This window comes from Trematomus bernacchii, unplaced genomic scaffold (assembly GCF_902827165.1).
Source record: "Trematomus bernacchii unplaced genomic scaffold, fTreBer1.1, whole genome shotgun sequence".
Classification (NCBI taxonomy): domain Eukaryota; kingdom Metazoa; phylum Chordata; class Actinopteri; order Perciformes; family Nototheniidae; genus Trematomus; species Trematomus bernacchii.
In genome coordinates, this window is record NW_022987651.1 from 193,343 (window position 1) to 220,022 (window position 26,680).

Consider the following 26,680-nt stretch of genomic DNA (forward strand, 5'->3'; position numbering starts at 1 on the left):
CCCTGAAGAGACGTCCTCTTCGACCCCAACAGAACAAACTTCTGCCTGCAGGGCATCGTTCTGCAGGGGAGACACTTCCAGCACGCCCAGATGCCCTCTGGGGGACGGAGACCAGGCCAGAGGTGAGTCCTCTCATACGTCCTCATGTCTCTCTCATCACACAGTATGTCCTCATGTCTCTCTCATCACACAGTGTGTCCTTCTGTCTCTCTCATCACACAGTATGTCCTCATGTCTCTCTCATCACACAGTGTGTCCTTCTGTCTCTCTCATCACACAGTATGTCCTTTCTGTCTCTCTCATCACAGCAGGTATTGTCCTTCTGTCTCTCTCATCACACAGTATGTCCTTCTGTCCTCTCATTCATACACAAGTATGTCCTTCTGTCTCTCTCATCACACAGTATGTCCTTCTGTCTCTCTCATCAACACTAGCTTATGTCTCTCTCACACACAGTAGTCCTTCATGTCTCTCTCATCACACAGTATGTCCTTATGTCTCTCTCATCACACAGTATGTCCTTCTGTCTCTCTCATCACACAGTATGTCCTTCTGTCTCTCTCATCACACAGTATGTCCTTCTGTCTCTCTCATCACACAGTATGTCCTTCTGTCTCTCTCATCACACAGTATGTCCTTATGTCTCTCTCATCACACAGTATGTCCTCATGTCTCTCTCATCACACAGTATGTCCTTCTGTCTCTCTCATCACACAGTACGTCCTTCTGTCTCTCTCATCACACAGTACGTCCTTCTGTCTCTCTCATCACACAGTATGTCCTTCTGTCCTCTCTCACACAGTATGTCCTTATGTCTCTCTCATCACACAGTACGTCCTTCTGTCTCTCTCATCACACAGTACGTCCTTCTGTCTCTCTCACACACAGTATATATGTCCTTCTGTCTCTCTCATCACAGTATACGTCCTTCTGTCTCTCTCATCACACAGTATATACGTCCTTATGTCTCTCTCATCACACAGTACGTCCTTCTGTCTCTCTCATCACACAGTATATATGTCCTTCTGTCTCTCTCATCTTTAAGTGAATGGTAGACTTTAATAAAATGAATTATTGAGACATCTCTATTCTTGATTTATTTTCACGCAGCCTTGATTTAAAGGAAAGGTAAGACTCTCGTACTCAGAGTATATCTTTAGACTCATTTCACGCCCTTTGTCCTCTAAATATCATATATTTCCTGATCTGTTTGTCCCTGCAGACACACTGTAAGACTTTCTGTTAACGTGTGGTTTCCTTTCACGATAAGTGCTTTCTGCTGCTATAGCAGAGAGTACGTAGAGCCAGGTGCTTCCTCCTCTACTGCTGCTATAGCAGAGTGTACGTAGAGCCAGGTGCTTCCTCTACTGCTGCTGCTATAGCAGAGTGTACGTAGAGCCAGGTGCTTCCTCCTCTGCTCCTATAGCAGAGTGTACGTAGAGCCAGGTGCTTCCTCCTCTGCTGCTGCTATAGCAGAGTGTACGTAGAGCCAGGTGCTTCCTCCTCTACTGCTCCTATAGCAGAGAGTACGTAGAGCCAGGTGCTTCCTCCTCTACTGCTGCTATAGCAGAGTGTACGTAGAGCCAGGTGCTTCCTCTACTGCTGCTATAGCAGAGAGTACGTAGAGCCAGGTGCTTCCTCTACTGCTGCTATAGCAGAGAGTACGTAGAGCCAGGTGCTTCCTCCTCTGCTGCTGCTATAGCAGAGAGTACGTAGAGCCAGGTGCTTCCTCTGCTGCTGCTATAGCAGAGAGTACGTAGAGCCAGGTGCTTCCTCTACTGCTGCTATAGCAGAGAGTACGTAGAGCCAGGTGCTTCCTCCTCTACTGCTGCTATAGCAGAGAGTACGTAGAGCCAGGTGCTTCATGCCTTCACCTACCTCCTACTCTACTGCTCCTATAGCAGAGAGTACGTAGAGCCAGGTGCTTCCTCCTCTACTGTTGCTATAGCAGAGAGTACGTAGAGCCAGGTGCTTCCTCCTCTACTGCTGCTATAGCAGAGAGTACGTAGAGCCAGGTGCTTCCTCCTCTACTGCTGCTATAGCAGAGTGTACGTAGAGCCAGGTGCTTCCCCTCTGCTCCTATAGCAGAGAGTACGTAGAGCCAGGTGCTTCCTCCTCTACTGCTGTCTATAGCAGAGTGTACGTAGAGCCAGGTGCTTCTCCTCTACTGCTGCTATAGAGAGTGTACGTAAGAGCCCAGGTGCTTCCTCCTCTACTGCGGCTATAGCATAGAGTACGTAGAGCCAGGTGCTCCGCCTCCTCTACTGCTGCTATAGCAGAGAGTAATGTAGAGCCAGGTGCTTCCTCCTCTACTGCTGCTATAGCAGAGTGTACGTAGAGCCAGGTGCTTCCTCCTCTGCTCCTATAGCAGAGAGTACGTAGAGCCAGGTGCTTCCTCCTCTGCTGCTATAGCAGAGAGTACGTAGAGCCAGGTGCTTCCTCTACTGCTGCTATAGCAGAGTGTACGTAGAGCCAGGTGCTTCCTCTCCTCTACTTGCTGCTATAGCAGAGAGTATGTAGAGCCAGGTGCTTCCTCCTCTACTGCTGCTATAGCAGAGTGTACGTAGAGCCAGGTGCTTCCTCCTCTGCTCCTATAGCAGAGAGTACGTAGAGCTAGGTGCTTCCTCCTCTACTGCTGCTATAGCAGAGAGTACGTAGAGCCAGGTGCTTCCTCTACTGCTCCTATAGCAGAGAGTACGTAGAGCCAGGTGCTTCCTCTACTGCTGCTATAGCAGAGAGTACGTAGAGCCAGGTGCTTCCTCTACTGCTGCTATAGCAGAGTGTACGTAGAGCCAGGTGCTTCCTCCTCTACTGCTGCTATAGCAGAGAGTATGTAGAGCCAGGTGCTTCCTCCTCTACTGCTGCTATAGCAGAGTGTACGTAGAGCCAGGTGCTTCCTCCTCTGCTGCTATAGCAGAGTGTACGTAGAGCCAGGTGCTTCCTCCTCTACTGCTGCTATAGCAGAGTGTACGTAGAGCCAGGTGCTTCCTCGCTCTACTGCTGCTATAGCAGAGAGTATGCTAGAGCCAGGTGCTTCTCCTCTGCTGCTGCTATAGCAGAGAGTACGTAGAGCCAGGTGCTGTTCCTCTCCTCTGCTGCTGCTATAGCAGAGTGTACGTAGAGCCAGGTGCTTCCTCCTCTGCTGCTGCTATAGCAGAGAGTATGTAGAAGCCAGGTGCTTCCTCCTCTACTGCTGCTATAGCAGAGTGTACGTAGAGCCATGGTGCTTCCTCCGCTGCTCTATAGCAGAGAGTACGTAGAGCCAGGTGCTTCCTCCTCTGCTGCTATAGCAGAGAGTATGTAGAGCCAGGTGCTTCCTCCTCTACTTGCTGCTATAGCAGAGTGTACGTAGAGCCAGGTTGCTTCCTCCTCTGGCTCCTATCGCAGAGAGTACGTAGAGCCAGGTGCTTCCTCCTCTGCTGCTATAGCAGAGAGTACGTAGAGCCAGGTGCTTCCTCTACTGCTGCTATAGCAGAGTGTACGTAGAGCCAGGTGCTTCCTCCTCTACTGCTGCTATAGCAGAGAGTATGTAGAGCCAGGTGCTTCCTCCTCTACTGCTGCTATAGCAGAGTGTACGTAGAGCCAGGTGCTTCCTCCTCTGCTCCTATAGCAGAGAGTACGTAGAGCTAGGTGCTTCCTCCTCTACTGCTGCTATAGCAGAGAGTACGTAGAGCCAGGTGCTTCCTCTACTGCTCCTATAGCAGAAGAGTACGTAGAGCCAGGTGCTTCCTCTACTGCTGCTATAGCAGAGAGTACGTAGAGCCAGGTGCTTCCTCTACTGCTGCTATAGCAGAGTGTACGTAGAGCCAGGGGCTTCCTCCTCTACTGCTGCTATAGCAGAGAGTATGTAGAGCCAGGTGCTTCCTCCTCTACTGCTGCTATAGCAGAGTGTACGTAGAGCCAGGTGCTTCCTCCTCTGCTGCTATAGCAGAGTGTACGTAGAGCCAGGTGCTTCCTCCTCTACTGCTGCTATAGCAGAGTGTACGTAGAGCCAGGTGCTTCCTCCTCTACTGCTGCTATAGCAGAGTGTACGTAGAGCCAGGTGCTTCCTCCTCTGCTGCTGCTATAGCAGAGAGTACGTAGAGCCAGGTGCTTCCTCCTCTGCTGCTGCTATAGCAGAGTGTACGTAGAGCCAGGTGCTTCCTCCTCTGCTGCTGCTATAGCAGAGAGTACGCAGAGCCAGGTGCTTCCTCCTCTGCTGCTGCTATAGCAGAGTGTACGTAGAGCCAGGTGCTTCCTCCTCTGCTGCTGCTATAGCAGAGTGTACGTAGAGCCAGGTGCTTCCTCCTCTGCTGCTGCTATAGCAGAGTGTACGTAGAGCCAGGTGCTTCCTCCTCTGCTGCTCCTATAGCAGAGTGTACGTAGAGCCAGGTGCTTCCTCCTCTGCTGCTGCTATAGCAGAGTGTACGTAGAGCCAGGTGCTTCCTCTACTGCTGCTGCTATAGCAGAGTGTACGTAGAGCCAGGTGCTTCCTCTACTGCTGCTGCTATAGCAGAGTGTACGTAGAGCCAGGTGCTTCCTCCTCTGCTGCTCCTATAGCAGAGAGTACGCAGAGCCAGGTGCTTCCTCCTCTGCTGCTGCTATAGCAGAGAGTACGCAGAGCCAGGTGCTTCCTCCTCTACTGCTGCTATAGCAGAGAGTACGCAGAGCCAGGTGCTTCCTCCTCTGCTGCTGCTATAGCAGAGTGTACGTAGAGCCAGGTGCTTCCTCCTCTGCTGCTATAGCAGAGTGTACGTAGAGCCAGGTGCTTCCTCCTCTGCTGCTATAGCAGAGTGTACGTAGAGCCAGGTGCTTCCTCCTCTGCTGCTGCTATAGCAGAGTGTACGTAGAGCCAGGTGCTTCCTCTACTGCTGCTGCTATAGCAGAGAGTACGTAGAGCCAGGTGCTTCCTCCTCTGCTGCTGCTATATGCTATAGCAGAGAGTACGTAGAGCCAGGTGCTTCCTCTGCTGCTGCTATAGCAGAGAGTACGTAGAGCCAGGTGCTTCCTCTACTGCTGCTATAGCAGAGAGTACGTAGAGCCAGGTGCTTCCTCCTCTACTGCTGCTATAGCAGAGAGTACGTAGAGCCAGGTGCTTCCTCCTCTGCTGCTATAGCAGAGTGTACGTAGAGCCAGGTGCTTCCTCCTCTGCTGCTATAGCAGAGTGTACGTAGAGCCAGGTGCTTCCTCCTCTGCTGCTATAGCAGAGTGTACGTAGAGCCAGGTGCTTTCCTCCTCTACTGCTGCTATAGCAGAGTGTACGTAGAGCCAGGTGCTTCCTCCTCTCTGCTGCTATAGCAGAGTGTACGTAGAGCCAGGTGCTTTCCTCCTCTGTCTGCTGCTATAGCAGAGTAGGTAGAGCCGGTGCTTCCTCCTCTATGCTGCTATAGCAGAGTGTACGTATAGCAGGTGCTTCCTCCTCTACTGCTGCTATCAGAGGTACGTAGAAGCCGGTGCTTCCTCCTCTACTGCTGCTATAGCAGAGTACTAGAGCCATGCTTCTCCTCTACTGCTGCTATAGCAGAGTGTACTAGAGCCAGGTGCTTCCTCCTCTACTGCTGCTATAGCAGAGTGTACTAGACCAGGTGCTTCCTCCTCTACTGCTGCTATAGCAGAGTGTACGTAGAGCCAGGTGCTTCCTCCTCTACTCTGCTGCTATACAGAGTGTCGAGCCAGGTGCTTCCTCCTCTCTACTGCTGCTATAGCAGAGAGTACGTAGAGCCAGGTGCTTCTCCTCCTCTGCTGCTGCTATGCAGAGAGTACGTAGATCCAGTGCTTCCTCCTCTGCTGCTGCTATAGCAGAGTGTACGTAGAGCCAGGTTGCTTCCTCCTCTGCTGCTGCTATAGCAGAGAGTACGTAGAGCCAGGTGCTTTCCTCCTCTTACTGCGCTGCTATAGCAGAGAGTACGTAGAGCCAGGTGCTTCCTCCTCTGCTGCTGCTATAGCAGAGTGGTACTAGAGCCATGTGCTTCCTCCTCTGCTGCTCTGCTATAGCAGGTGTACGTAGAGCCAGGTGCTTCCCTCCTCTGCTTCGCTGCTATCGCAGAGTGTACGTAGAGCCAGGTGCTTCCTCCTCTGTGCTGCTGCTATAGCAGAGAGTAAGCAGAGCCAGGTGCTTCCTCCTCTGCTGCTGCTATCAGAGTGATTGTAGACGCCAGGTGCTTCCTCCTCTGCTGCTGCTATAGCAGAGTGTACGTAGAGCCAGGTGCTTCCTCCTCTGCTGCTGCTATAGCAGAGAGTACTTAGAGCCAGGTGCTTCCTCCTCTGCTGCTGCTATAGCAGAGTGTACGTAGAGCCGTGCTTGTCCTCCTCTGCTGCTCTATAGCAGAGAGTACGTAGAGCCAGGTGCTTCCTCCTCTGTCTGCTATAGCAGAGTGTACAGTGCCAGGTGCTTCCTCCTCTGCTGCTGCTATAGCAGAGAGTACGTAGAGCCAGGTGCTTCCTCCTCTACTGCTGCTATAGCAGAGTACGTAGAGCCAGGTGCTTCCTCCTCTACTGCTGCTATAGCAGAGTGTACGTAGAGCCAGGTGCTTCCTCCTCTACTGCTGCTATAGCAGAGAGTACGTAGAGCCAGGTGCTTCCTCCTCTACTGCTGCTATAGCAGAGAGTATGTAGAGCCAGGTGCTTCCTCCTCTACTGCTGCTATAGCAGAGAGTACGTAGAGCCAGGTGCTTCTTTCATCTCCATGTTTTCTGCCCACATTTCTTAGTTTCTTTTGAGAGATGTCAAGTCTTACGCCATTTAATTCCACGAAGCCTTGTGCATATTTTTCCTATTTATTCAAATGTCTAATTTGAGTATAAACCCCTGGAGATGCAGCATGTCTCCTTCAAGGCATGCACAATAATCAAAGAAATTAACAGACATTTAAAGGATATCAATAAACAATATATTTAACAATTCAAACATCTTGAAAGCTCCTGGAAGTTACACTTTTCCCCATCACCTTGCATCGAGCCAACGTCCTGGTTTTAATTCTGATTACCTGTTTACACGGCGGTTTCTCTGACCATATCGTCTTTTTTCTCCTGCAGAAACGACTTCTCCACCACACCGCAGGGGGTCGAAGTGGACAGCATCGTGCTCACCTGTCCAGAGATCTCAGGTACAATCATTTCAACTATTCTCAAGCATTTATCTTATTTAACTAGCTTTATTTACCAGCTCGGAGATAAGCAGATTTTAGTCAAGTTTGTCTCAAAATCTCTCAATCTTTATTTGTTTATGTAACACATTTAAAACTACCTCAGTTGACCAAAGTGCTGAACAGGAAACAAATACAATATTAAAAATAACACTATGGGAGTAAAATAACATTACAATAGGTGTGTGTGTGTGTGTGTGTGTGTGTGTGTGTGTGTGTGTGTGTGTGTGTGTGTGTGTGTGTTGTGTGTGTGTGTGTGTGTGTGTGTGTGTGTGTGTGTGTGTGTGTGTGTGTGTGTGTGTGTGTGTGTGTGTGTGTGTGTGTGTGTGTGTGTGTGTGTGTGTGGTGTGTGTTGTGTGTGTGTGTGTGTGTGTGTTGTGTGTGTGTGTGTGTGTGTGTGTGTGTGTGTGTGTGTGTGTGTGTCCTTTCAGACGAGGATCAGCTGAATGTGAAGCGACGTGTTCAGCAGCAGAAGAGGAAACCGCTGGAGGATTTCTGCTCCTTCCCCTCGCAGGTCAAAGCAGCAGAGGTAAGGACTACATTACCCAGAAACCCCTCTGCTGAACACCTATAGATGAGAGCAACGCTACGGCACTTTGTGGCAAAATTAAGCCCACTTTCCGGTGAAAACAAAGCGTTAGCGTCAAGCGGAAAAATGCTGATTTTCCCGTAACATTTTAAAGTGATGCAAGAAAACAATATTTATGTTCGTTCTCTTCTATCTATCCATCTATCTATCTACCATAACATATCTATCTACCTACCATAATATATCTACCTATCTATAAACATATACCTATCTAAACATCTACCTACCATAATATATCTATCTAATGTGTTTGAATCCCCCTCTAGTCCAAGCCCCCCCTGCAGCCTCTTTGCCCCACGGTGTACCACACGGTGTGCATGAAGTGTAAAAAGCCCAGTGAGGACGTCAGCATGTGTGTGACCTGTGGCAATGGAGCGGCGCTGCTTTCCTCCGTAACCCCGCGACCCCCCCTCAGGTCCTCCTCTGGACAAATCAGCTTGCAGCAGAGCTTCTACAGACCCGCCTCCACCCTGAGGAGCTCCAGAGGATCGCTGCTGCCTCTGAGCAACAGTAACGGTCTCTCAGCGGGGGGCTCGGGGTACCAAGGAGCCAGAAACCCTCCCAAAGGGAAAGAGGGCGGCAGCGGCACATCGGCACGAACTCAACGACCCCAGTGAGTACTTTAGAGAAGTGGTAGCTAACCTTTTTATGAGCCACGGTACATTTTTTTAATTTAAAGAGTCCTCTCCTGCTGATGTTCAGGTGTATATCAGTATGTAGTGTCTCTACTTTAAAGAGTCCTCTCCTGCTGATGTTCAGGTGTATATCGGTATGTAGTGTCTCTACTTTAAAGAGTCCTCTCCTGCTGATGTTCAGGTGTATATCAGTATGTAGTGTCTCTACTTTAAAGAGTCCTCTCCTGCTGATGTTCAGGTGTATATCAGTATGTAGTGTCTCTACTTTAAAGAGTCCTCTCCTGCTGATGTTCAGGTGTATATCAGTATGTAGTGTCTCTACTTTAAAGAGTCCTCTCCTGCTGATGTTCAGGTGTATATCAGTATGTAGTGTCTCTACTTTAAAGAGTCCTCTCCTGCTGATGTTCAGGTGTATATCAGTATGTAGTGTCCTCTACTTTAAAGAGTCCTCTCCTGCTGATGTTCAGGTGTATATCAGTATGTAGTGTCTCTACTTTAAAGAGTCCTCTCCTGCTGATGTTCAGGTGTATATCAGTATGTAGTGTCTCTACTTTAAAGAGTCCTCTCCTGCTGATGTTCTGGTGTATATCAGTATGTAGTGGTTTCTACTTTAAAGAGTCCCTCTCCTGCTGATGTTCAGGTGTATATCAGTATGTAGTGTCTCTACTTTAAAGAGTCCTCTCCTGCTGATGTTCTGGTGTATATCAGTATGTAGTGTCTCTACTTTAAAGAGTCCCTCTCCTGCTGATGTTCAGGTGTATATCAGTATGTAGTGTCTCTACTTTAAAGAGTCCTCTCCTGCTGATGTTCAGGTGTATATCAGTATGTAGTGTCTCTACTTTAAAGAGTCCTCTCCTGCTGATGTTCAGGTGTATATCAGTATGTAGTGTCTCTACTTTAAAGAGTCCTCTCCTGCTGATGTTCAGGTGTATATCAGTATGTAGTGTCTCTACTTTAAAGAGTCCTCTCCTGCTGATGTTCAGGTGTATATCAGTATGTAGTGTCTCTACTTTAAAGAGTCCCTCTCCTGCTGATGTTCAGGTGTATATCAGTATGTAGTGTCTCTACTTTAAAGAGTCCTCTCCTGCTGATGTTCAGGTGTATATCAGTATGTAGTGTCTCTACTTTAAAGAGTCCTCTCTCCTCCCCAGTTGTTCTGTCCAGTGATGAAGAGGAGGAGGCTGATAATGCCAGTACAGGAAGTGTGAGCCGATTGGACAGCGTTTCTCCTCGCCCCGCTGACTCCGCCCACTCCTCTCCGGCGCCCTCTGGTGGTCGAGTGGAGGCGGCGGTGAAAAGTGCCGGAGAGGAGGAGGAAATTAACGCCGACTTTTTTGAAGACGTCAACATGAAGGTCACGATACCGAGAAGATCCCGGATGAAAGACCAGGTGAGGAGCGGAGACGTTAGGAAGTTAGGGAATTAAATATATTTTTTCTAATTTAAATATAAGAAATGTAAGTGTTCTTATAATCTTCCTTAAAGTCATTTATTTTTATGAATTTATTTATTACTTAAATGATTGTTATATATACATGTATATAAAATAATAATTAGAAACAAGGTATCTATTTAATTTATTTCTACACATTAATTCATGAATAACGTAAATAATAATTATGTTTATGAAATAATTATAATACATTTATTTTCATTTATTGCTTAAGTAATATATTTAATATTTTAATACATATAATAAATACAAAAACATAGTCAAAATGTATAATAATTATTACATTAACAACAAGAATGTTGAAATTCGTAAAGCAACAATTCACTTTCTAACACTTTACTTGTGTAATATCTAGGGATGGGTATCGTTAAGGTTTTTATCGGTACTACTACTCTTAAAAATGTGTGTGCGCGCCGCTGCAGCGTGTCTGTTAGGCTCCGCCCCCCGCACACAGAGAGAGAGTGAGGCCCCGCCCCCGCACACAGAGAGAGAGTGAGGCCCCGCCCCCGCACACAGAGAGAGAGTGAGGCCCCGCCCCCCGCACACAGAGAGAGTGAGGCCCCGCCCCCGCACACAGAGAGAGAGTGAGGCCCCGCCCCCCGCACACAGAGAGAGAGTGAGGCCCCGCCCCCCGCACACACGGAGAGAGTGAGGCCCCGCCCCCCGCACACACAGAGAGAGTGAGGCCCCGCCCCCCGCACACAGAGAGAGAGTGAGGCCCCGCCCCCCGCACACACGGAGAGTGAGGCCCCGCCCCCCGCAGACAGAGAGAGAGTGAGGCCCCGCCCCCCGCAGACAGAGAGAGAGTGAGGCCCCGCCCCCCACACACACAGAGAGAGTGAGGCCCCGCCCCCCCGCACACAGAGAGAGAGTGAGGCCCCGCCCCCCCGCACACAGAGAGAGAGTGAGGCCCCGCCCCCCGCACACACGGAGAGAGTGAGGCCCCGCCCCCCCGCAGACAGAGAGAGAGTGAGGCCCCGCCCCCCGCACACAGAGAGAGAGTGAGGCCCCGCCCCCCGCACACAGGGAGAGAGTGAGGCCCCGCCCCCCGCACACAGGGGGAGAGAGTGAGGCCCCCCCCCCCCCCACACTCAGGGAGAGAGTGAGGCCCCGCCCCCCGCACACAGAGAGAGAGTGAGGCCCCGCCCCCCGCACACAGGGAGAGAGTGAGGCCCCGCCCCCCCGCACACAGGGAGAGAGTGAGGCCCCGCCCCCCCACACTCAGGGAGAGAGTGAGGCCCCGCCCCCCGCACACAGAGAGAGAGTGAGGCCCCGCCCCCCCGCACACAGAGAGAGAGTGAGGCCCCGCCCCCCCGCACACAGAGAGAGAGTGAGGCCCCGCCCCCCCACACTCAGGGAGAGAGAGGCCCCGCCCCCCGCACACAGAGAGAGAGAGAGGCCCCGCCCCCCCGCACACAGAGAGAGAGAGGCCCCGCCCCCCGCACACAGAGAGAGAGAGGCCCCGCCCCCCCCACACTCAGGGAGAGAGAGGCCCCGCCCCCGCACACAGAGAGAGAGAGAGGCCCCGCCCCCCCGCACACAGAGAGAGTGAGGCCCCGCCCCCCGCACACAGAGAGAGAGTGAGGCCCCGCCCCCCCGCACACAGAGAGAGAGTGAGGCCCCGCCCCCTGCACACAGAGAGAGAGTGAGGCCCCCGCCCCCCCCGCACACAGAGAGAGAGAGGCCCCGCCCCCGCACACAGAGAGAGAGAGAGGCCCCCGCCCCCCCACACTCAGGGAGATCGCTCTTCTGGAGTGAAGAGAGTGGAAATAATGATATTGCAAGTTAGAACCGTAAGATGCATTTTGACGGACGAGACGGACCCTGCATTTTGAATGTCCGATACTCCACCATTAACACCTTAGTCTCGTCTCGTCAACGAAAACTAAATATACATTTCGTCATAGTTTTTATTATCAAGAATCTATTTTTAGCTCGTCATCGTCTCGTCTTAGTCGTGCAAAAAAGGTCGTTGACGAACATTTCTCGTCACAGTTCTCTAATGTTTACATATTCATTATTTTATTTTGCAGTTTGGGAACCAACCCCCCGAGCAGTTTTCCCCGAGGACGAAGAAACCCAAACTCTCTCCTGATACATGTGACAGCATCATCCTGGAGTGTCGCAGCGTGCGGATAGGAACTCTGCGCCGCATGGTGACCAAGCCCGTCGTCGTGAGTAATCCCATTACTTTTTTAATATTTCCTCCAGACTCTGCTCAGCCTAATCTGGGCCAGGGGTGCCTCATACAGAAAAACATACGAAGGGCTGGGCCGCTCACTGGAGGTATATCGCCTCATAGGTTCAGTTATAAGTTGGAAAAGTCAATCCAATGTAGGGAAATGACTTCATCACAGCTCTCCAGAGGGTTTACTTTCTTCTGTTGGCAGCTCATTCCTTAAAACAGAAACTTCAGCCTGATTATAATAAGAGGAAATAGAGCGGTGCAGGGATGACGTATTCACCCTGAAGGAAGCTGCTGGTTCCCTCGACTAAAAGCAACAGGGTTTCTCCAGAGGATTTAGGAAAAGAGCTGGAAATAAGATCTGTGGAAAACGAACCTGTTTGATAAATGCACGTTTTGTTCAGTCTGATAATCTCCACATGTCCCTACTTTTATAATGTTCGAATCATAAATCTAATGTCCAGAAGCAAAATGCTAACGTGATGCTATAAAGGAACTACAGGCGAGTCCAGCAGCACGACTTCAACGTCACGCCAACTTCAGATCCATATCCAAACACACAGATTCTAAATGGTACGAGTTGAAGCGTTTGTTTGAACAGTTTGCAGGAGGCAGGTACTTGCTTTCAAGCAGAACAGGGCTAACTAACTTAGAGGAGTGTTTACGTGTTCGGCGTAATGACGTACAACGGCCTCCACGACTTCTGTAGTCCTATTCAGCCACTTGGTAACAACCATCGTTTTTCAGACACGTCAACTCTTCAGAAATCACCAGTGGGGTCACTGCTGATGGATTTAATGTCCTAGAACAAAACGTGATCCGTCTCTTCAAAGTGTCTCAACCACAGACCTTATTTCAGATATTTTCCAAAATCCTATGGAGAGATCCCATTGGCTCTGAGACGAGGGAACAGGAAGTGGTGAAATGCTGACTCACTTCCGTGTTTTAGGACTCATTCCTGCACCACTCTATATGAAGGGTTTATTTCAAGGTTGTTATGGAAATAAGTTATTGGGCTTTTTTCTTATCAACTTAGATTTGTTAGAAAATGTTTTCAACTTTAATTGAATGAATTTATTTTAAAAGTAGGCTTATGAATACTACTCTGTAATATATTTTTACATATATATTTAAGAAGTACAATATAAGACAAGCTCAAGTTTCATCTGTGGGCCGTATTCCATTATACTTATTTTAATTTGCTGAGCGCCGATTGAATGGTCCGCGGGCCGTAGTTTGGACACCCCTGATCTAGGCACCTTGAGGCCCAAATCGATTACATTTTTTGATTTGATTTATTTCGAACGTGTAAAACAATAATACAAAAAAATAATAATGAAATGAAACATGAGAATTATGATACTATACAAACTCAAGCAGTGTTAAAATGCATATACAAAAATATGACAGATTCTAAATTATATATAAACAAATTATCTAATTACACATCGGAAAAGGGGTGAGAAGAAGTTTACACTTATTTAATCCCACCCAAAAACTAAATTATTAATATATATATATTTTTATATATATTTTTTTTTTCTATTTTTTCGTCCGCCACATTAAGGGCTGTTCTAATCCATCGAAGTCGCTGCAGGTCGTTACACAAAGCCCTAATGATGGTTTAAGCAGCACTTAATGGTTTATTTCTGCTACCCTATGAACCTTGTCTTGGCCCGCACGGTTTTACGTCCTCAGAGTTAAACCTGGAGAAGCAGCGTTCTGTGTTTTGAGTCCAAGTTAACGTTTTATTAGTGGAATGAAAAATGACTTTTTTCTTTTTGTCTTTTCAGTTTTCCATCGACCAGATCCAGCTGGAGACTGAAGGTAGGAGAGAAGCAGCTTTTACTTTTCAGCTTAAATCACAGTTTTTTTTACTCTTCTCTTAAGTATACACACAAACATTCACACAGAAATACAAATTAAACAATGTTATTAAATGTTATTTTGTGCGTGTGTGTGTCTGTTCGTGTGTGTGTGTGCGCGTTCGTGTGTGATCGTGTGCGTGTGTTCCTGTGTGTGTGTGTGTGTTCGTGTGCGTGTGTGTGTGTGTGTCTGTTCTTGTGTGTGTTCCTGTGTGTGTGTTCGTGTGCGTGTGTTCTTGTGTGTCTGTGTGTGTGTGTTCCTGTGTGTGTTCCCCTGTGTGTGTGTGTGTGTGTGTGTTCCTCTGTGTGTGTGTGTGTGTGTGTGTTCCTCTGTATGTCTGTGTGATCGTGTTTGTGTGTTCCTGTGTCTTCATGTGTGTGTGTGTTCCTGTGTCTTCATGTGTGTGTGTGTTCCTGTGTCTTCATGTGTGTGTGTGTGTGTGTGTGTGTGTGTGATCCTGTGTCTTCATGTGTGTGTGTGTTCCTGTGTCTTCATGTGTGTGTTCCTGTGTGTGTGTGTTCAGGTCCGGAGTGTAACGGGGTGGAGAACGTGTATTTCCGAGCGTCGGAGCTCATCAGCTGTGAGTGGTGCAAAATCCGGAAACTCCCTGTCCTTTTCTTCCAGACGACGGCAGACGAGTGTTTTCGACTTCGATCACAACTCAACATGAACGAGGAAAAGACGGGAGAATGGTACGACTGTACCGGAGACCGTGAGTACACAAATACTGTTCAAATAATATACACCTGTACACCTGTATGTAGAGTGTTACCTCTGGATTAATGATAGAGACAGATAAATGTATCTATCTATCATTAATCCAGAGATCGTGTGTGTGTGTGTGTGTGTGTGTGTGTGTGTGTGTGTGTGTGTGTGTGTGTGTGTGTGTGTGTGTGTGTGTGTGTGTGTGTGGTGTGTGTGTGTGTGTGTGTGTGGTGTGTGTGTGTGTGTGTGTGTGGTGTGTGTGTGTGTGTGTGTGTGTGTGTGTGGTGTGTGTGTGTGGTGTGTGTGTGTGTGTGTGTGTGTGATCGTGTGTGTATGAGCGAGGAGAAGGGGGGAAATGGTAAGAAGAAGAAGAACCTTTATTCATCTCCCCTCACACTATATTTCTCTAGAAAACCCCCAGATTTTAGTAGAATGTGTTCCAGTGACCTATTTATAATTAAAAGACACTTATGATACATTTCAACCTCACTTTAAGGTTAATTAGTGTCCCTAAAGGCCCAGACACACCGAGCCGATTTTCGGCGTCGATAGATGTCGGGCCGTCGATGAGCGTCCTGTCGCCCTACTCAGATTGGTGTGTCCCGCACCGTCGTGTCTTTTCGGCCGTGCCGACACCTTCCTCCGCCAATTCGACATGTTGAATCGGGAGGCTGTCGGCCTAAGGCTGTCGGCAAAATAAATCACTCTGATTGGCTGTTCAGCTAGCGAATCAGTGCATGAGAAGCGAAACGGAAGTGAGGGACCCAAACAAACGATTAAGAAGGCAAATCTGAGATTTCCTTTAACTCCAGCTCTCGACACAGGTTGGGGAAAGCCCCGTGAGCTTCTCGCTGCAGAGTGAACATGGAACGCACGCTATTTGTTGTTTGTTTATATCACGCAGTCTGTTCTTCTTCTCTCGGTTATCACGCAGTCTGTCTTCCGGTTGTTGCCTCTTTTGAATGACGAATACACACTATCGCCGCCTGCTGGTAAGGAGAGTTATTGCCACTCACGCATGCGCAGTTCGTACGTGCTTCTTGGCCGTCGGCTGAAGTCTTTGCGGTGTGTTCCAGTGCGACACATGGCCAAGACGCAGAGACGTGAGGCGACACAACAGTCGGGTCGGGACGTGTTCTTTGGTGTCAGTTTGGTGTGTCTGGGCCTTAAAATGTTCCCTGGTTTCCTTCAGAGTCGGACGAGAAGTTCATCGTCCTGATCTTCGAGAACGGCCTGGTGTCGAAGGAGCAGAACTTCCTGGACGAGATCCTGCGAGAGATCGGGAGGAAAAACAATCTCAGCGACTTCCCGTCAGATCTGCCCTTCGAGGAGGCCAACATCCGGCTGGTGAACTACAACAAGGCGTCCAAACAGAAGGAGGACAAGGTGCGTTCAGGGACACGTCACACGGGAAATAACAAAGATTTACAGTTTAAAATTACGATAGATAATGAATCATTTTATTTAAACAATAAACAGCTATATTTTTAATTACTAAATAACAAAAACCCTTATACAGTTCCAACAAAGATAAAACACAGCAAAGAATATATATATATTTTATTTTTCTTTGTGTAATATTTGGTTTTTTATTAAAGAGCAGATATAATAAAACAGTGGTTCAAATGAAGCACTGTTTTTTCTTCCATTTTTTAAATATATATATATCTTTTTTTTAAGTGAAATTAGTAATTAATGTTTAAAAGTGTTATTTTAATTTCCCCCTCTCTGCAGGAGAAGCCGTTGCAAACCTCGCAGGGATCCCCTGTAACCAATGTAACGCCGCTGAGCCCGGTCGCCATGGCAACACGCACACGCATGTCTACCCGGCAACACAGCAGCTACTTCGAGGACGAAGAGGAGGAAATGACCGACCTCCAGCACACCTTCTCCGGACCAATCATCAAGTGAGGGTTCATACTCTGCTGGAGTTTTATAAACTAATATAGAACTGTTTATACGGGAAATGTAACACTTTCTTTTGTGCTTGAGGTTAAAGTTAGTGGTCCAAAAGGAATCAAAATAGTAGTTTTGTAGTCAAGACCACCTTCACCGAGACCAAGTAATGACCAAGACTTTAGGGGGCGAGACCAAGACTTTAAGGGGTCGAGACCAAGACTTTAAGAGGTCGAGACCAAGACTTTAAGAGGTCGAGACCAAGACTTTAAGGGGTCGAGACCAAGACTTTAAGGGGTCGAGACCAAGACTTTAAGGGGTCGAGACCAAGACTTTAAGGGGTCAAGACTTTAAGGGGTCAAGACCAAGACTTTAAGGGGTCAAGACCAAGACTTTAAGGGGTCGAGACTTTAAGGGGTCGAGACCAAGACTTTAAGAGGTCGAGACCAAGACTTTAAGAGGTCGAGACCGAAACTTTAAGGGGTCGAGACCGAGACTTTAAGAGGTCGAGACCGAGACTTTAAGGGGTCGAGACCGAGACTTTAAGGGACCGAGACTTTAAGAGTTCGAAACCGAGACTTTAAGAGGTCGAGACCAAGACTTTAAGGGGTCGAGATCAAGACTTTAAGGGGTCAAGACCAAGACTTTAAGGGGTCAACACTAAGACTTTAAGAGTTCGAAACTGAGACTTTAAGGGGTCGAGACCTTAAGGGGTCGAGACCAAGACTTTAAGGGGTCGAGACCAAGACTTTAAGGGGTCGAGACCAAGACTTAAAGAGGTCGAGACCAAGACTTTAAGGGGTCGAGACCAAGACTTTAAGAGGTCGAGACCAAGACTTTAAGAGGTCGAGACCAAGACTTTAAGAGGTCGAGACCAAGACTTTAAGAGGTCGAGACCAAGACTTTAAGAGGTCGAGACCAAGAGTTTAAGGGGTCGAGACCAAGACTTTAAGGGGTCGAGAACAAGACTTTAAGGGGTCGAAACCGAGACTTTAAGGGGTCGAAACCGAGACTTTAAGGGACCGAGACTTTAAGGGGTCGAGACCAAGACTTTAAGGGGTCGAGACCAAGACTTTAAGAGGTCGAGACCAAGACTTTAAGAGGTCGAGACCAAGACTTTAAGGGGTCGAGACCAAGACTTTAAGGGGTCGAGACTTTAAGGGGTCGAGACCAAGACTTTAAGAGGTCGAGACCAAGGCTTTAAGAGGTCGAAACCAAGACTTTAAGGTGTCGAGATCAAGACTTTAAGGGGTCGAGACCAAGACTTTAAGGGGTCGAGACCAAGACTTTAAGGGGTCGAGACCAAGACTTTAAGGGGTCAACACTAAGACTTTAAGAGTTCGAAACCGAGACTTTAAGGGGTCGAGACCAAGACTTTAAGGGGTCGAGACTTTAAGGGGTCGAGACTTTAAGGGGTCGAGACCAAGACTTTAAGGGGTCGAGACCAAGACTTTAAGGGGTCAACACTAAGACTTTAAGAGTTCGAAACCGAGACTTTAAGGGGTCGAGACCAAGACTTTAAGAGGTCGAGACCAAGACTTTAAGGGGTCGAGACCAAGACTTTAAGGGGTCGAGACCAAGACTTTAAGGGGTCGAGACCAAGACTTTAAGAGGTCGAGACCAAGACTTTAAGAGGTCGAGACCAAGACTTTAAGGGGTCGAGACCAAGACTTTAAGAGGTCGAGACCAAGACTTTAAGGGGTCGAGACCAAGACTTTAAGGGGTCGAGACCAAGACTTTAAGAGGTCGAGACCAAGACTTAAGGGGTCAACACTAAGACTTTAAGAGTTCGAAACCGAGACTTTAAGGGGTCGAGACCAAGACTTTAAGGGGTCAAGACTTTAAGGGGTCGAGACCAAGACTTTAAGGGGTCGAGACCAAGACTTTAAGGGGTCAACACTAAGACTTTAAGAGTTCGAAACCGAGACTTTAAGGGGTCGAGACCAAGACTTTAAGGGGTCAAGACTTTAAGGGGTCGAGACCAAGACTTTAAGGGGTCGAGACCAAGACTTTAAGAGTTCGAAACCGAAACTTTAAGGGGTCGAGACCAAGACTTTAAGAGGTCGAGACCAAGACTTTAAGAGGTCGAGACCAAGACTTTAAGGGGTCGAGACCATGACTTTAAGAGGTCAAAACCCCTTAAATCATAAAAAAACTAGTTTTTAATGATTTAACTGCACATTTTTATGTCTTGGTCTTGACTTGTTCTCCACCTCTTAAAGTCTTGGTCTTGTCTTAAGATAAAGTTTATCTTATCTTATCTTATCTTAAGACAAGACCTTAAGAGGTGGAGGAGTCCATTTCTGATATTTTCAGGATCAAATATGGCAGCTTTAACCAGAAAATGCCAATATTCTTCTCTCTTTGTGTTAGACTTTGAAACATTTTGGGTCAATTTTGAAGATGAATGGACTCTGGATCATTTGCATTGGACAGATTGCTTATTTATTTGAAAAACATTGTCCACAGTTGAGGTAATAATGTTCATCTTGTGCTCTCTATGTCCAATGGTTGAAACTCTACTCATGGCAATCAGTTTGTGGTCAAATGTAAGGATTTTGTTGTTTGACGATCCCATGAACTTACAATCAAATGACAGCCATGATGTTACCTTACTGTATAATCAGTAATAATAATAAATGGTATTTCTAAAGCACCTTTCAAAGCTAAAAGCAATCCCAACGTGCTACAGTAGGGCATACAAGACATGTATTCAAACACAGTCATTTTCTTTTTAATAAAAGGTTATTAGGCCCTTCTTAAAAGAGTCAGTGGCCTGTGGGCTCTTTATACACCAATATAAAACCATATCAAGGCATGTCATTAACGTTGTGTTTGTGTTCCAGATTAATGGTGTACCCCCCTCCTCCAGCAAAAGGAGGGATTTCCGTCACTAACGAAGACCTGCACTGCCTTAATGAGGGAGAATTCCTCAACGACGTTATCTTAGACTTTTATTTAAAGTGAGTAATAAATATATCATCTAGGTACATCAATTAACTACATAACAGTTGACAAAACCGAAATGAAATGATAGTTATAATAGTAATAATACAAAAATAAAAGAATAGATTATATAGAGTATTATAATACTCAGGTATACATTAATTGTCAATTCTTACATCTTATGTTCCTGATAAATCTTCATTATATTGTTCTATACTTTACCCATTTCTCCACCTTTCCACAAAGAGATGCATTTGGTTTCTAATTCTCATAGTTTCTCCATTACATAGATTTCGTTGGTTATTCCATTGTGAGTTATTATCCTTTAGCCAATTCCTTATAATTTGTTTAATGATCGCTATTCTTATCACCAGAAATAGGTAGGAATCTTTTTATTTTATTTCTCAAAGTCAAAAATTCTGATATATTTAAGAAAAAAGTAAATTCTTGGAAAAAGTCAAAAATCTGAGAAAAAAGTAAATTCTAAGGAAAATGTCAATTTTTTAAAGAAATTCAAAATTCTGAAAAAAAGTCAATATTTAATGCTGCGTTCACACCGGACGCGATGCGATGTTTGGGGGCGGCGCGATTACATGTAAAGTCAATGCAGAGACGCGGACAGACGCGAATTCGCTCCGACGGCGCGCATGAAGCGGTGGACGCGGCGCGAATCACGCGTTTGAGGCGATTGAACGGTGCCGCGTTAAACGCGAGAGTTCAATTTGTTCAACTCGAGCGTCAAATTCACGCCGTCACTGACGTTCAACCTCACAACATCAGCCGTTAGCTGTTAGCAGTTAGCACTCAGAGCTCACAGCTCCTCATATCTGTTCAGAAACTGGACAAAAGTTAAACCAGTACAAACCACAGACTGCCTGTGTCATGGAGAATACAGTCGCTGGTTTATTTATGTCTGTAGGCCGTTGTTGTGAGTGTGGACGGTCGGAGCATATACTGCGTTAGCTTAGCCTGGTCGACCCGATCTCCATTCAGAAAACAAGCATTTTAAAAGGTGTTTCGCCTGCCGTCTGTCTGCAGACTTGTCAAAGCATTAATTCATGGTTGTTACTAACCGGTATCAGTATGTTGTTACTTCATCATTTAGAAACGTGTATAACAATTTAATCACGGTCAAATATGTTCATTTGTTGTAGTTGTAGCCCCCGAGCCAGCGCGTCTTGTTTGAATGATGCGAGTAAACACAGCTGGCAGCCGCGGTGAAACTCGAGCGTTTAGAGCGATGCGATAGGAGCGAAGCGAATATTCGCATCGCGTCCGGTGTGAACGCAGCATAAGAAAAAAAGTCAATATTTAAGAAAAAAGTAAATTCTTGGAAAAATTCTGAAGATTCTGAGAAAAAAGTAAATTCTAAGGAAAATGTCAATTTTTTAAAGAAATCTGTTCCTGCCAATTCCTTGTAATTTGTTTAATGGTCGCTATTCTTATCACCAGAAATAGGTAGGAATCTTTTTTTTGAATTTCCCCAGTAATAAAGTGAATGGGTTCTTGTTGAGAGAAAGGCCAAAGATATCGGACATTTCTCTTAAAACTGTTTCCACAAAGTCTCCCAAAACTGAATGGTATGAAACGTTGAGTGATCTAATTCATCCTTCCTTTGTGTGTCTGCGTCAGATATTTAGTTTTGGAGAGATTAAAAAAAGAGGACGCTCAAAGGATCCACATCTTCAGCTCCTTCTTTTACAAAAGACTGAACCAGAGGGAGAGGAGGAACGCTCCGGAAACCAGCAACCTGCCGTGAGTGAGCACGGGAAATATATAATGGGTTTTTGCTGTAATTTATTTATCATTTATTATAATTATTATCATTTATTTTTTAAAGTTATTTTTAGACATAATGCAAAAGACATGAGGATATGCTTACAAAATGTTACTGTTTCAATAATAATTTTCTCTCCTGAACGTTATTATATTTATTACATAAACACTTAAAAATCAATTATGCCTATACAGTAATTGTCATTTTCGCAAAACAATAACCAGTGTAAAATAAAATGATGTTGATAATAATAGTAATAATAAGTATAATAATAATTTAAAAAAAGTATAGAAACACAGTGAAATAAATCTAATTAAATGGTAATAAAGTACACTTAAAAAAAATGTCTCCATTGTATGATTGGGGCTTTTACTGGGAAACGTTTTTTTACTATTAAAAGCCGAAGACTTCACACTAAAAACTCTTTATTTTCCAGAATCCACAAGAGGAAGCACAACAGGGTGAAGACGTGGACTCGGCACGTTGATCTCTTCCAGAAGGATTTTATCTTCGTTCCCATCAACGAGTCGTGAGTCTTCAGTTTCACAAAACCACAGGATTATTGAAGTACCTCTCCTACTTATCTGAAGAACTGTAACGATGTTCTTGTTCTCTCCAGAGCTCACTGGTACCTGGCGGTGATTTGCTTCCCGGGTTTGAACAGTCCTCTATTCGATCAGAACCCTCAGAACCCTCAGAGCCCCGCCTCCTCCAGCGCCCTCCAATCAGAGGAGAGCGTCCCGGACTCTGTGTCTCCTGATAGGCCGGACCCCCCCTCAGAACCCCTGTCTGTCCCCCAGGCCTCCAGAGAGGGAGCGACTGAAGGAGACCCTGCACCCCCCCCCACAGAACCACAATACACAAGTGAGTCGCGTCTGAACTGAGGACTTTTAAAGAGGCCCTCATTTTATAGTATTTTGAGTCTTTACACAGAATATACATTTTTTCCCTCAGAATTAAAAATGTTTTCAGAATTTTTACTTGACTTTCTCAGAAGAAAAATTCAGAGAAAAAAGTATAAAATTCTGAAGAAAAACAATTGAGAAAAAAGTCAGTAATAAGAGAAAAGTAAATTCTGTGAAAAGCTCAATTTTGAAAATTCTGATTGAAAAAAGTTAAAATTCCGGAAGAAAAAAAAAATCCATATTTAAAGGTGGGGTAGGTAAGTTTGAGAAACCGGCTCGAGGTCGCTAGAATTTGAAAATACACAACCGGAGAAAATCTGCCACTTCCTTATAAGTTTGTGCCCCGATGGAAGGCTGACAGGCAGGTAGGTAGTACTGTAAAAAGCACGACCAATCATTTTAGCCGGCCCGGCAAAAATGATTGGTCGTACTTTTTACAGTACTACTGCTTCCACAGATGATATTTATTTAATGGATTTGTTGTCAAAGCACTTCAGATATTCATTGCTATCGGGATGTTAAGAGCATTCCATGGAATATAACAAAAAGTGTATCTCGAGCCGGTTTCTCAAACTTACCTACCCTATCTAAAAAATATTTTGAAAAATGTTAATTCTGTGAAAAAAGTCAGAATTCTTTGAAAAAAGTCAATTGTGAGGAAAAAAGTCAAAATTGACAGAAAAATGAAAATTGCGGAAAAATTGTGAGAAAAAAAATCCAGAAGTCAACATTTTGAGAAAAATCAAAAAATGTTGAGAAACTCAAGATTTAAAAAAGTAAAGTAAATTCTGTGGAAGAAAAAAAAAGATTCTCAGAAAAAAATTCTATTGTGTGAAAAAAGTCAAGATTCTGAGGAAAAAAATATCAATAGTGGCCTGAGCTTTTTATTGGATATATAACATTTTAACACGTTGATGTTTTGTTTTCAGGTGAGTTGCACAGAATCAGCGTCAGCTACGCTTCAGCTAAAGAAGACAGCGACCCCTTCAGCTTCTCTGACGACCAAAGCTCCTGTCAGGTACTTCACTCCTTATACTCTCTCCTTCTCTCCTTCACTCCTTATACTCTCTCCTTCTCTCCTTAACTCCTTATACTCTCATGTCATCTCCTTCACCTGAGCAGTCATACCTGCTAGTTTCATATTGTTGTAAAAAAGTCAAAATTCTGAGAAAAAAGTCAAATTCTGAGAAAAAAGTCGTGTGTGTGTGTGTGTGTGTGTGTGTGTGTAGGATGAGTGCAGTGAGGATGGAACTCTCCCTGAAGACCCTCTCAGTTCTGAATCTGCCTCCAAACTGAACGTCTGCAGACAGTGAGTACATGTCATAACATCTGTGCTCCTGCAGGGGGCGCCAGAGTGTTGACAATAAATCTGTTTTATACACCCTTCATTTTTGTGCCTCACTAGAGTGTCTTTTTGAGTTCAGATTGTTCTATCTATCTATCTATCACGTTTTTAAAGGTTGTAATGTGTTCCCCTGCAGACCTTGTATTCTCATCATGGATTCGCTGCGAGGACCGGCCCGCTCCACCGTGGTGAAAACCCTCAGAGAGTGAGTGAAAAAGAGACAATTTGAGAGATTTCTTTCTATGGTTTTTCTACCATCTTCCACTTGATTCAACTTGCATACTCCAATAATAATAATAATAATAAACTTTATTTATATAGCACTTTTCATGCTTGACGCAGCCCAAAGTGCTTTTACAGAGTATGACAATAACACGTAAGGAACATCATTAAAATAGGGTATAAACAAACAGAAAGAGTTCTATCACTGAACCATAAAACCCAAAAAGACTGCCTTACAAATGTAAACAGTCAGAGAAAAGCTTTCCAAGGTCCGCAAAGGGGCAGCGAAAAAAAAAAGGTATTTCTCAAAAAATGAGTCTTGAAAAAGAAGAGTCGTCTTATATTCGGGTCGATATGGTACAACATGTCTAATATGTAATCTAAAGTACTTTAAACATTTGGAAAAGCGCTAGTTACTAACTCCCTGACTCGGACAGTGTGTCTTTATGGGAAATGTAGTTCTTCCTCTGAGCGTGATTTCCCCTCCCTTGTGTGGTTTGTATTGTTGTTGTTGTTTAGTTTCAGGTATTTATTGTTGTTGTGTCTCAGGTACCTGGAGGTGGAGTGGGAGGTGCGTCAGGGCTCCACTCGGTGTTTTGGGAAAGAAGTGATGAAGGGCTCGAGCCCTCGAGTGCCTCAACAGGACAACTTCAGCGACTGTGGGGTCTACGTCCTGCAGTACGTGGAGAGCTTCTTCGAGGTGAACGCACTCTCATTAAACACCTTTTCTCAATCTTAGAAATAATTATTCGAAAAAAGTCCAAATAAAGAGGAAAAAATTCAATTCAGAGAAAAAACCTTTATTTATTCTGAGAAAAAAGTAAATATTCTGTGGAAAGATTATTTGAAAAAGAGTCAAAATTGTGGGGAAAAAAAGTCAATTATTAGAAAAAATACTATTCAGAGGTAAAAGTAAAAAATCTGAGAAAAAACGATTTGGAGAAAAAAGTCAAAATTGTGAGAAAAAGTCAATTCTGAAGAAAAAATCTGTTCTAAAAAAACAAGATTTCAGAGAAAATAATCTGAAAGAAAGTCAAAACTCTGAGTAGAAATGAGTGTAAATCGAAAGATTTTCCGAACACAATATTGTAAACACGCCTATAAAATAATAAACATTGTATTTTACATCTCTCCCCAAACAGAATCCCACCTGCCCGTGAACGTCCGACTGGTTTATTTGACATTTGACTTTAACTTATGTTTAAATAAATACATTTTATTTAATATATTATCTTTTTGTTGCACATTATTTATTTTTATTTTTTCAATTATTTTTTTATTTTATTTAACTTTTTTATATACATTTCTTACATTTTTTTAAAGCATTTTGACTTCAACTTTTCATGTTTATATGAATATATTATTTAATTGTTAAACGGAGCACAAACCCAATTTCCTCCAGTATAAATAAAGTCTTCTGAAATCTCCTTTTTTAAAAGGGTTTTTGAGTTTAAACGACTCACAACTACTACTACTGTACTACTACAATTACTGTACTACTACTACAATTACTGTACTACTACAATTACTGTACTACTACTACAATTACTGTACTACTACAATTACTGTACTACTACTACAATTACTGTACTACTACTACAATTACTGTACTACTGTACTACTACTACTACAATTACTGTACTACTACTACAATTACTGTACTACTGTACTACAACTACAACTACTACAATTACTGTACTACTACTACAATTACTGTACTACTACTACAATTACTGTACTACTACTACTACTACAATTACTGTACTACTACTACAATTACTGTACTACTACTACTACTACAATTACTGTACTACTACTACTATTAATGTACTACTACTACAAATACTGTACTACTACTACTACAATTACTGTACTACTACTACAATTACTGTACTACTACTACAATTACTGTACTACTACTACAATTACTGTACTACTACAATTACTGTACTACTACTACAATTACTGTACTACTACAATTACTGTACTACTACTACAATTACTGTACTACTACTACAATTACTGTACTACTGTACTACTACTACTACAATTACTGTACTACTACTACAATTACTGTACTAACTGTACTACAACTACAACCTACTACAATTAACTGTACTACTACTACAATTACTGTACTACTACTACAATTACTGTAACTACTACTACAATTACTGTACTACTATACTCTTACCTACAATTACTGTACTAACTACTCACTATTAATGTACTACTACTACAAATAACTGTACTACTACTACTACAATTACTGTACTCTACTACTACTACTACAATTTACTGTAACTACTACTACAATTACTGTAGCTACTACCTACTACTATTATTATGACTTCTACAACTTATCACAGCAATAAACCAACGTGCTATAAACTAATGAATGTTTCTTCTCTCTCCCAAACAGAGCCCCATCCCCAGCTTCCACCTGCCCGTGAAACCTCTCCGACTGGTTATCCTCAGCAGCGAATGAAGACGAAGCGCGAGGAGATCAGACAGCTGATCCTGAAGATCAAAGAGCGACAGGAAGTGGACAGGAAGGAGGTTTCAGCTTCCCCTCGTTGTCCTGAAGTCCCCGAAACCCCACAGACTCCAAATGTACCCATCAGCCCCTAAAACACCCCCCTCTCCTGACCTCCCCCCCCCCCAATTGTACGCTGCTAGTTTCCCCTCCTCCTCCTCCCCGTAGCTCCCGTTTCCCACAGACATTAAACACACCTTTAACTTTGTACTGATTAAAAGATGACGTGTAAATACGCCGGAGTTTCTCCCGCTGCCTTTGTAATTCATGAAGTGGCCCGTTAACTTATGTTTTCATAGATCGCCTCGTTATTTTGTATTGCTTTCTAGCCGCGTAGAGGACGATGAAGAAGAGGAAGAAGAGGAAATAAAAGTAGATTTGTTTGTGAGTTTGGAAACTGTTCTCAGAGCCATCTGCGTTTTCAGTGCTTGTTGTGGTCTCTTTCGATGTGGACTGGAAACGTGTTCAGCATTAAAAGCAACTCCAGATGCAAAGAG

At 44.8% G+C, this 26,680-nt stretch overlaps 1 protein-coding gene across 1 annotated transcript; it reads left to right on the forward strand.

Moving 5' to 3' along the window:
• Positions 1-26,680, forward strand: senp6a (SUMO specific peptidase 6a). The gene is given in 23 exon segments (XM_034134804.1): positions 1-122; positions 1,111-1,128; positions 7,014-7,084; positions 7,555-7,652; positions 7,979-8,287; positions 8,289-8,325; positions 9,499-9,737; positions 11,834-11,974; positions 13,779-13,812; positions 14,375-14,563; positions 15,749-15,942; positions 16,291-16,463; positions 19,299-19,415; positions 21,031-21,153; positions 21,612-21,704; positions 21,795-22,039; positions 23,010-23,098; positions 23,310-23,389; positions 23,562-23,630; positions 24,197-24,347; positions 26,070-26,099; positions 26,101-26,115; positions 26,117-26,680. Coding segments are annotated over 23 exon segments (2,709 nt in total). The 5' UTR covers positions 1-90; the 3' UTR covers positions 26,279-26,680.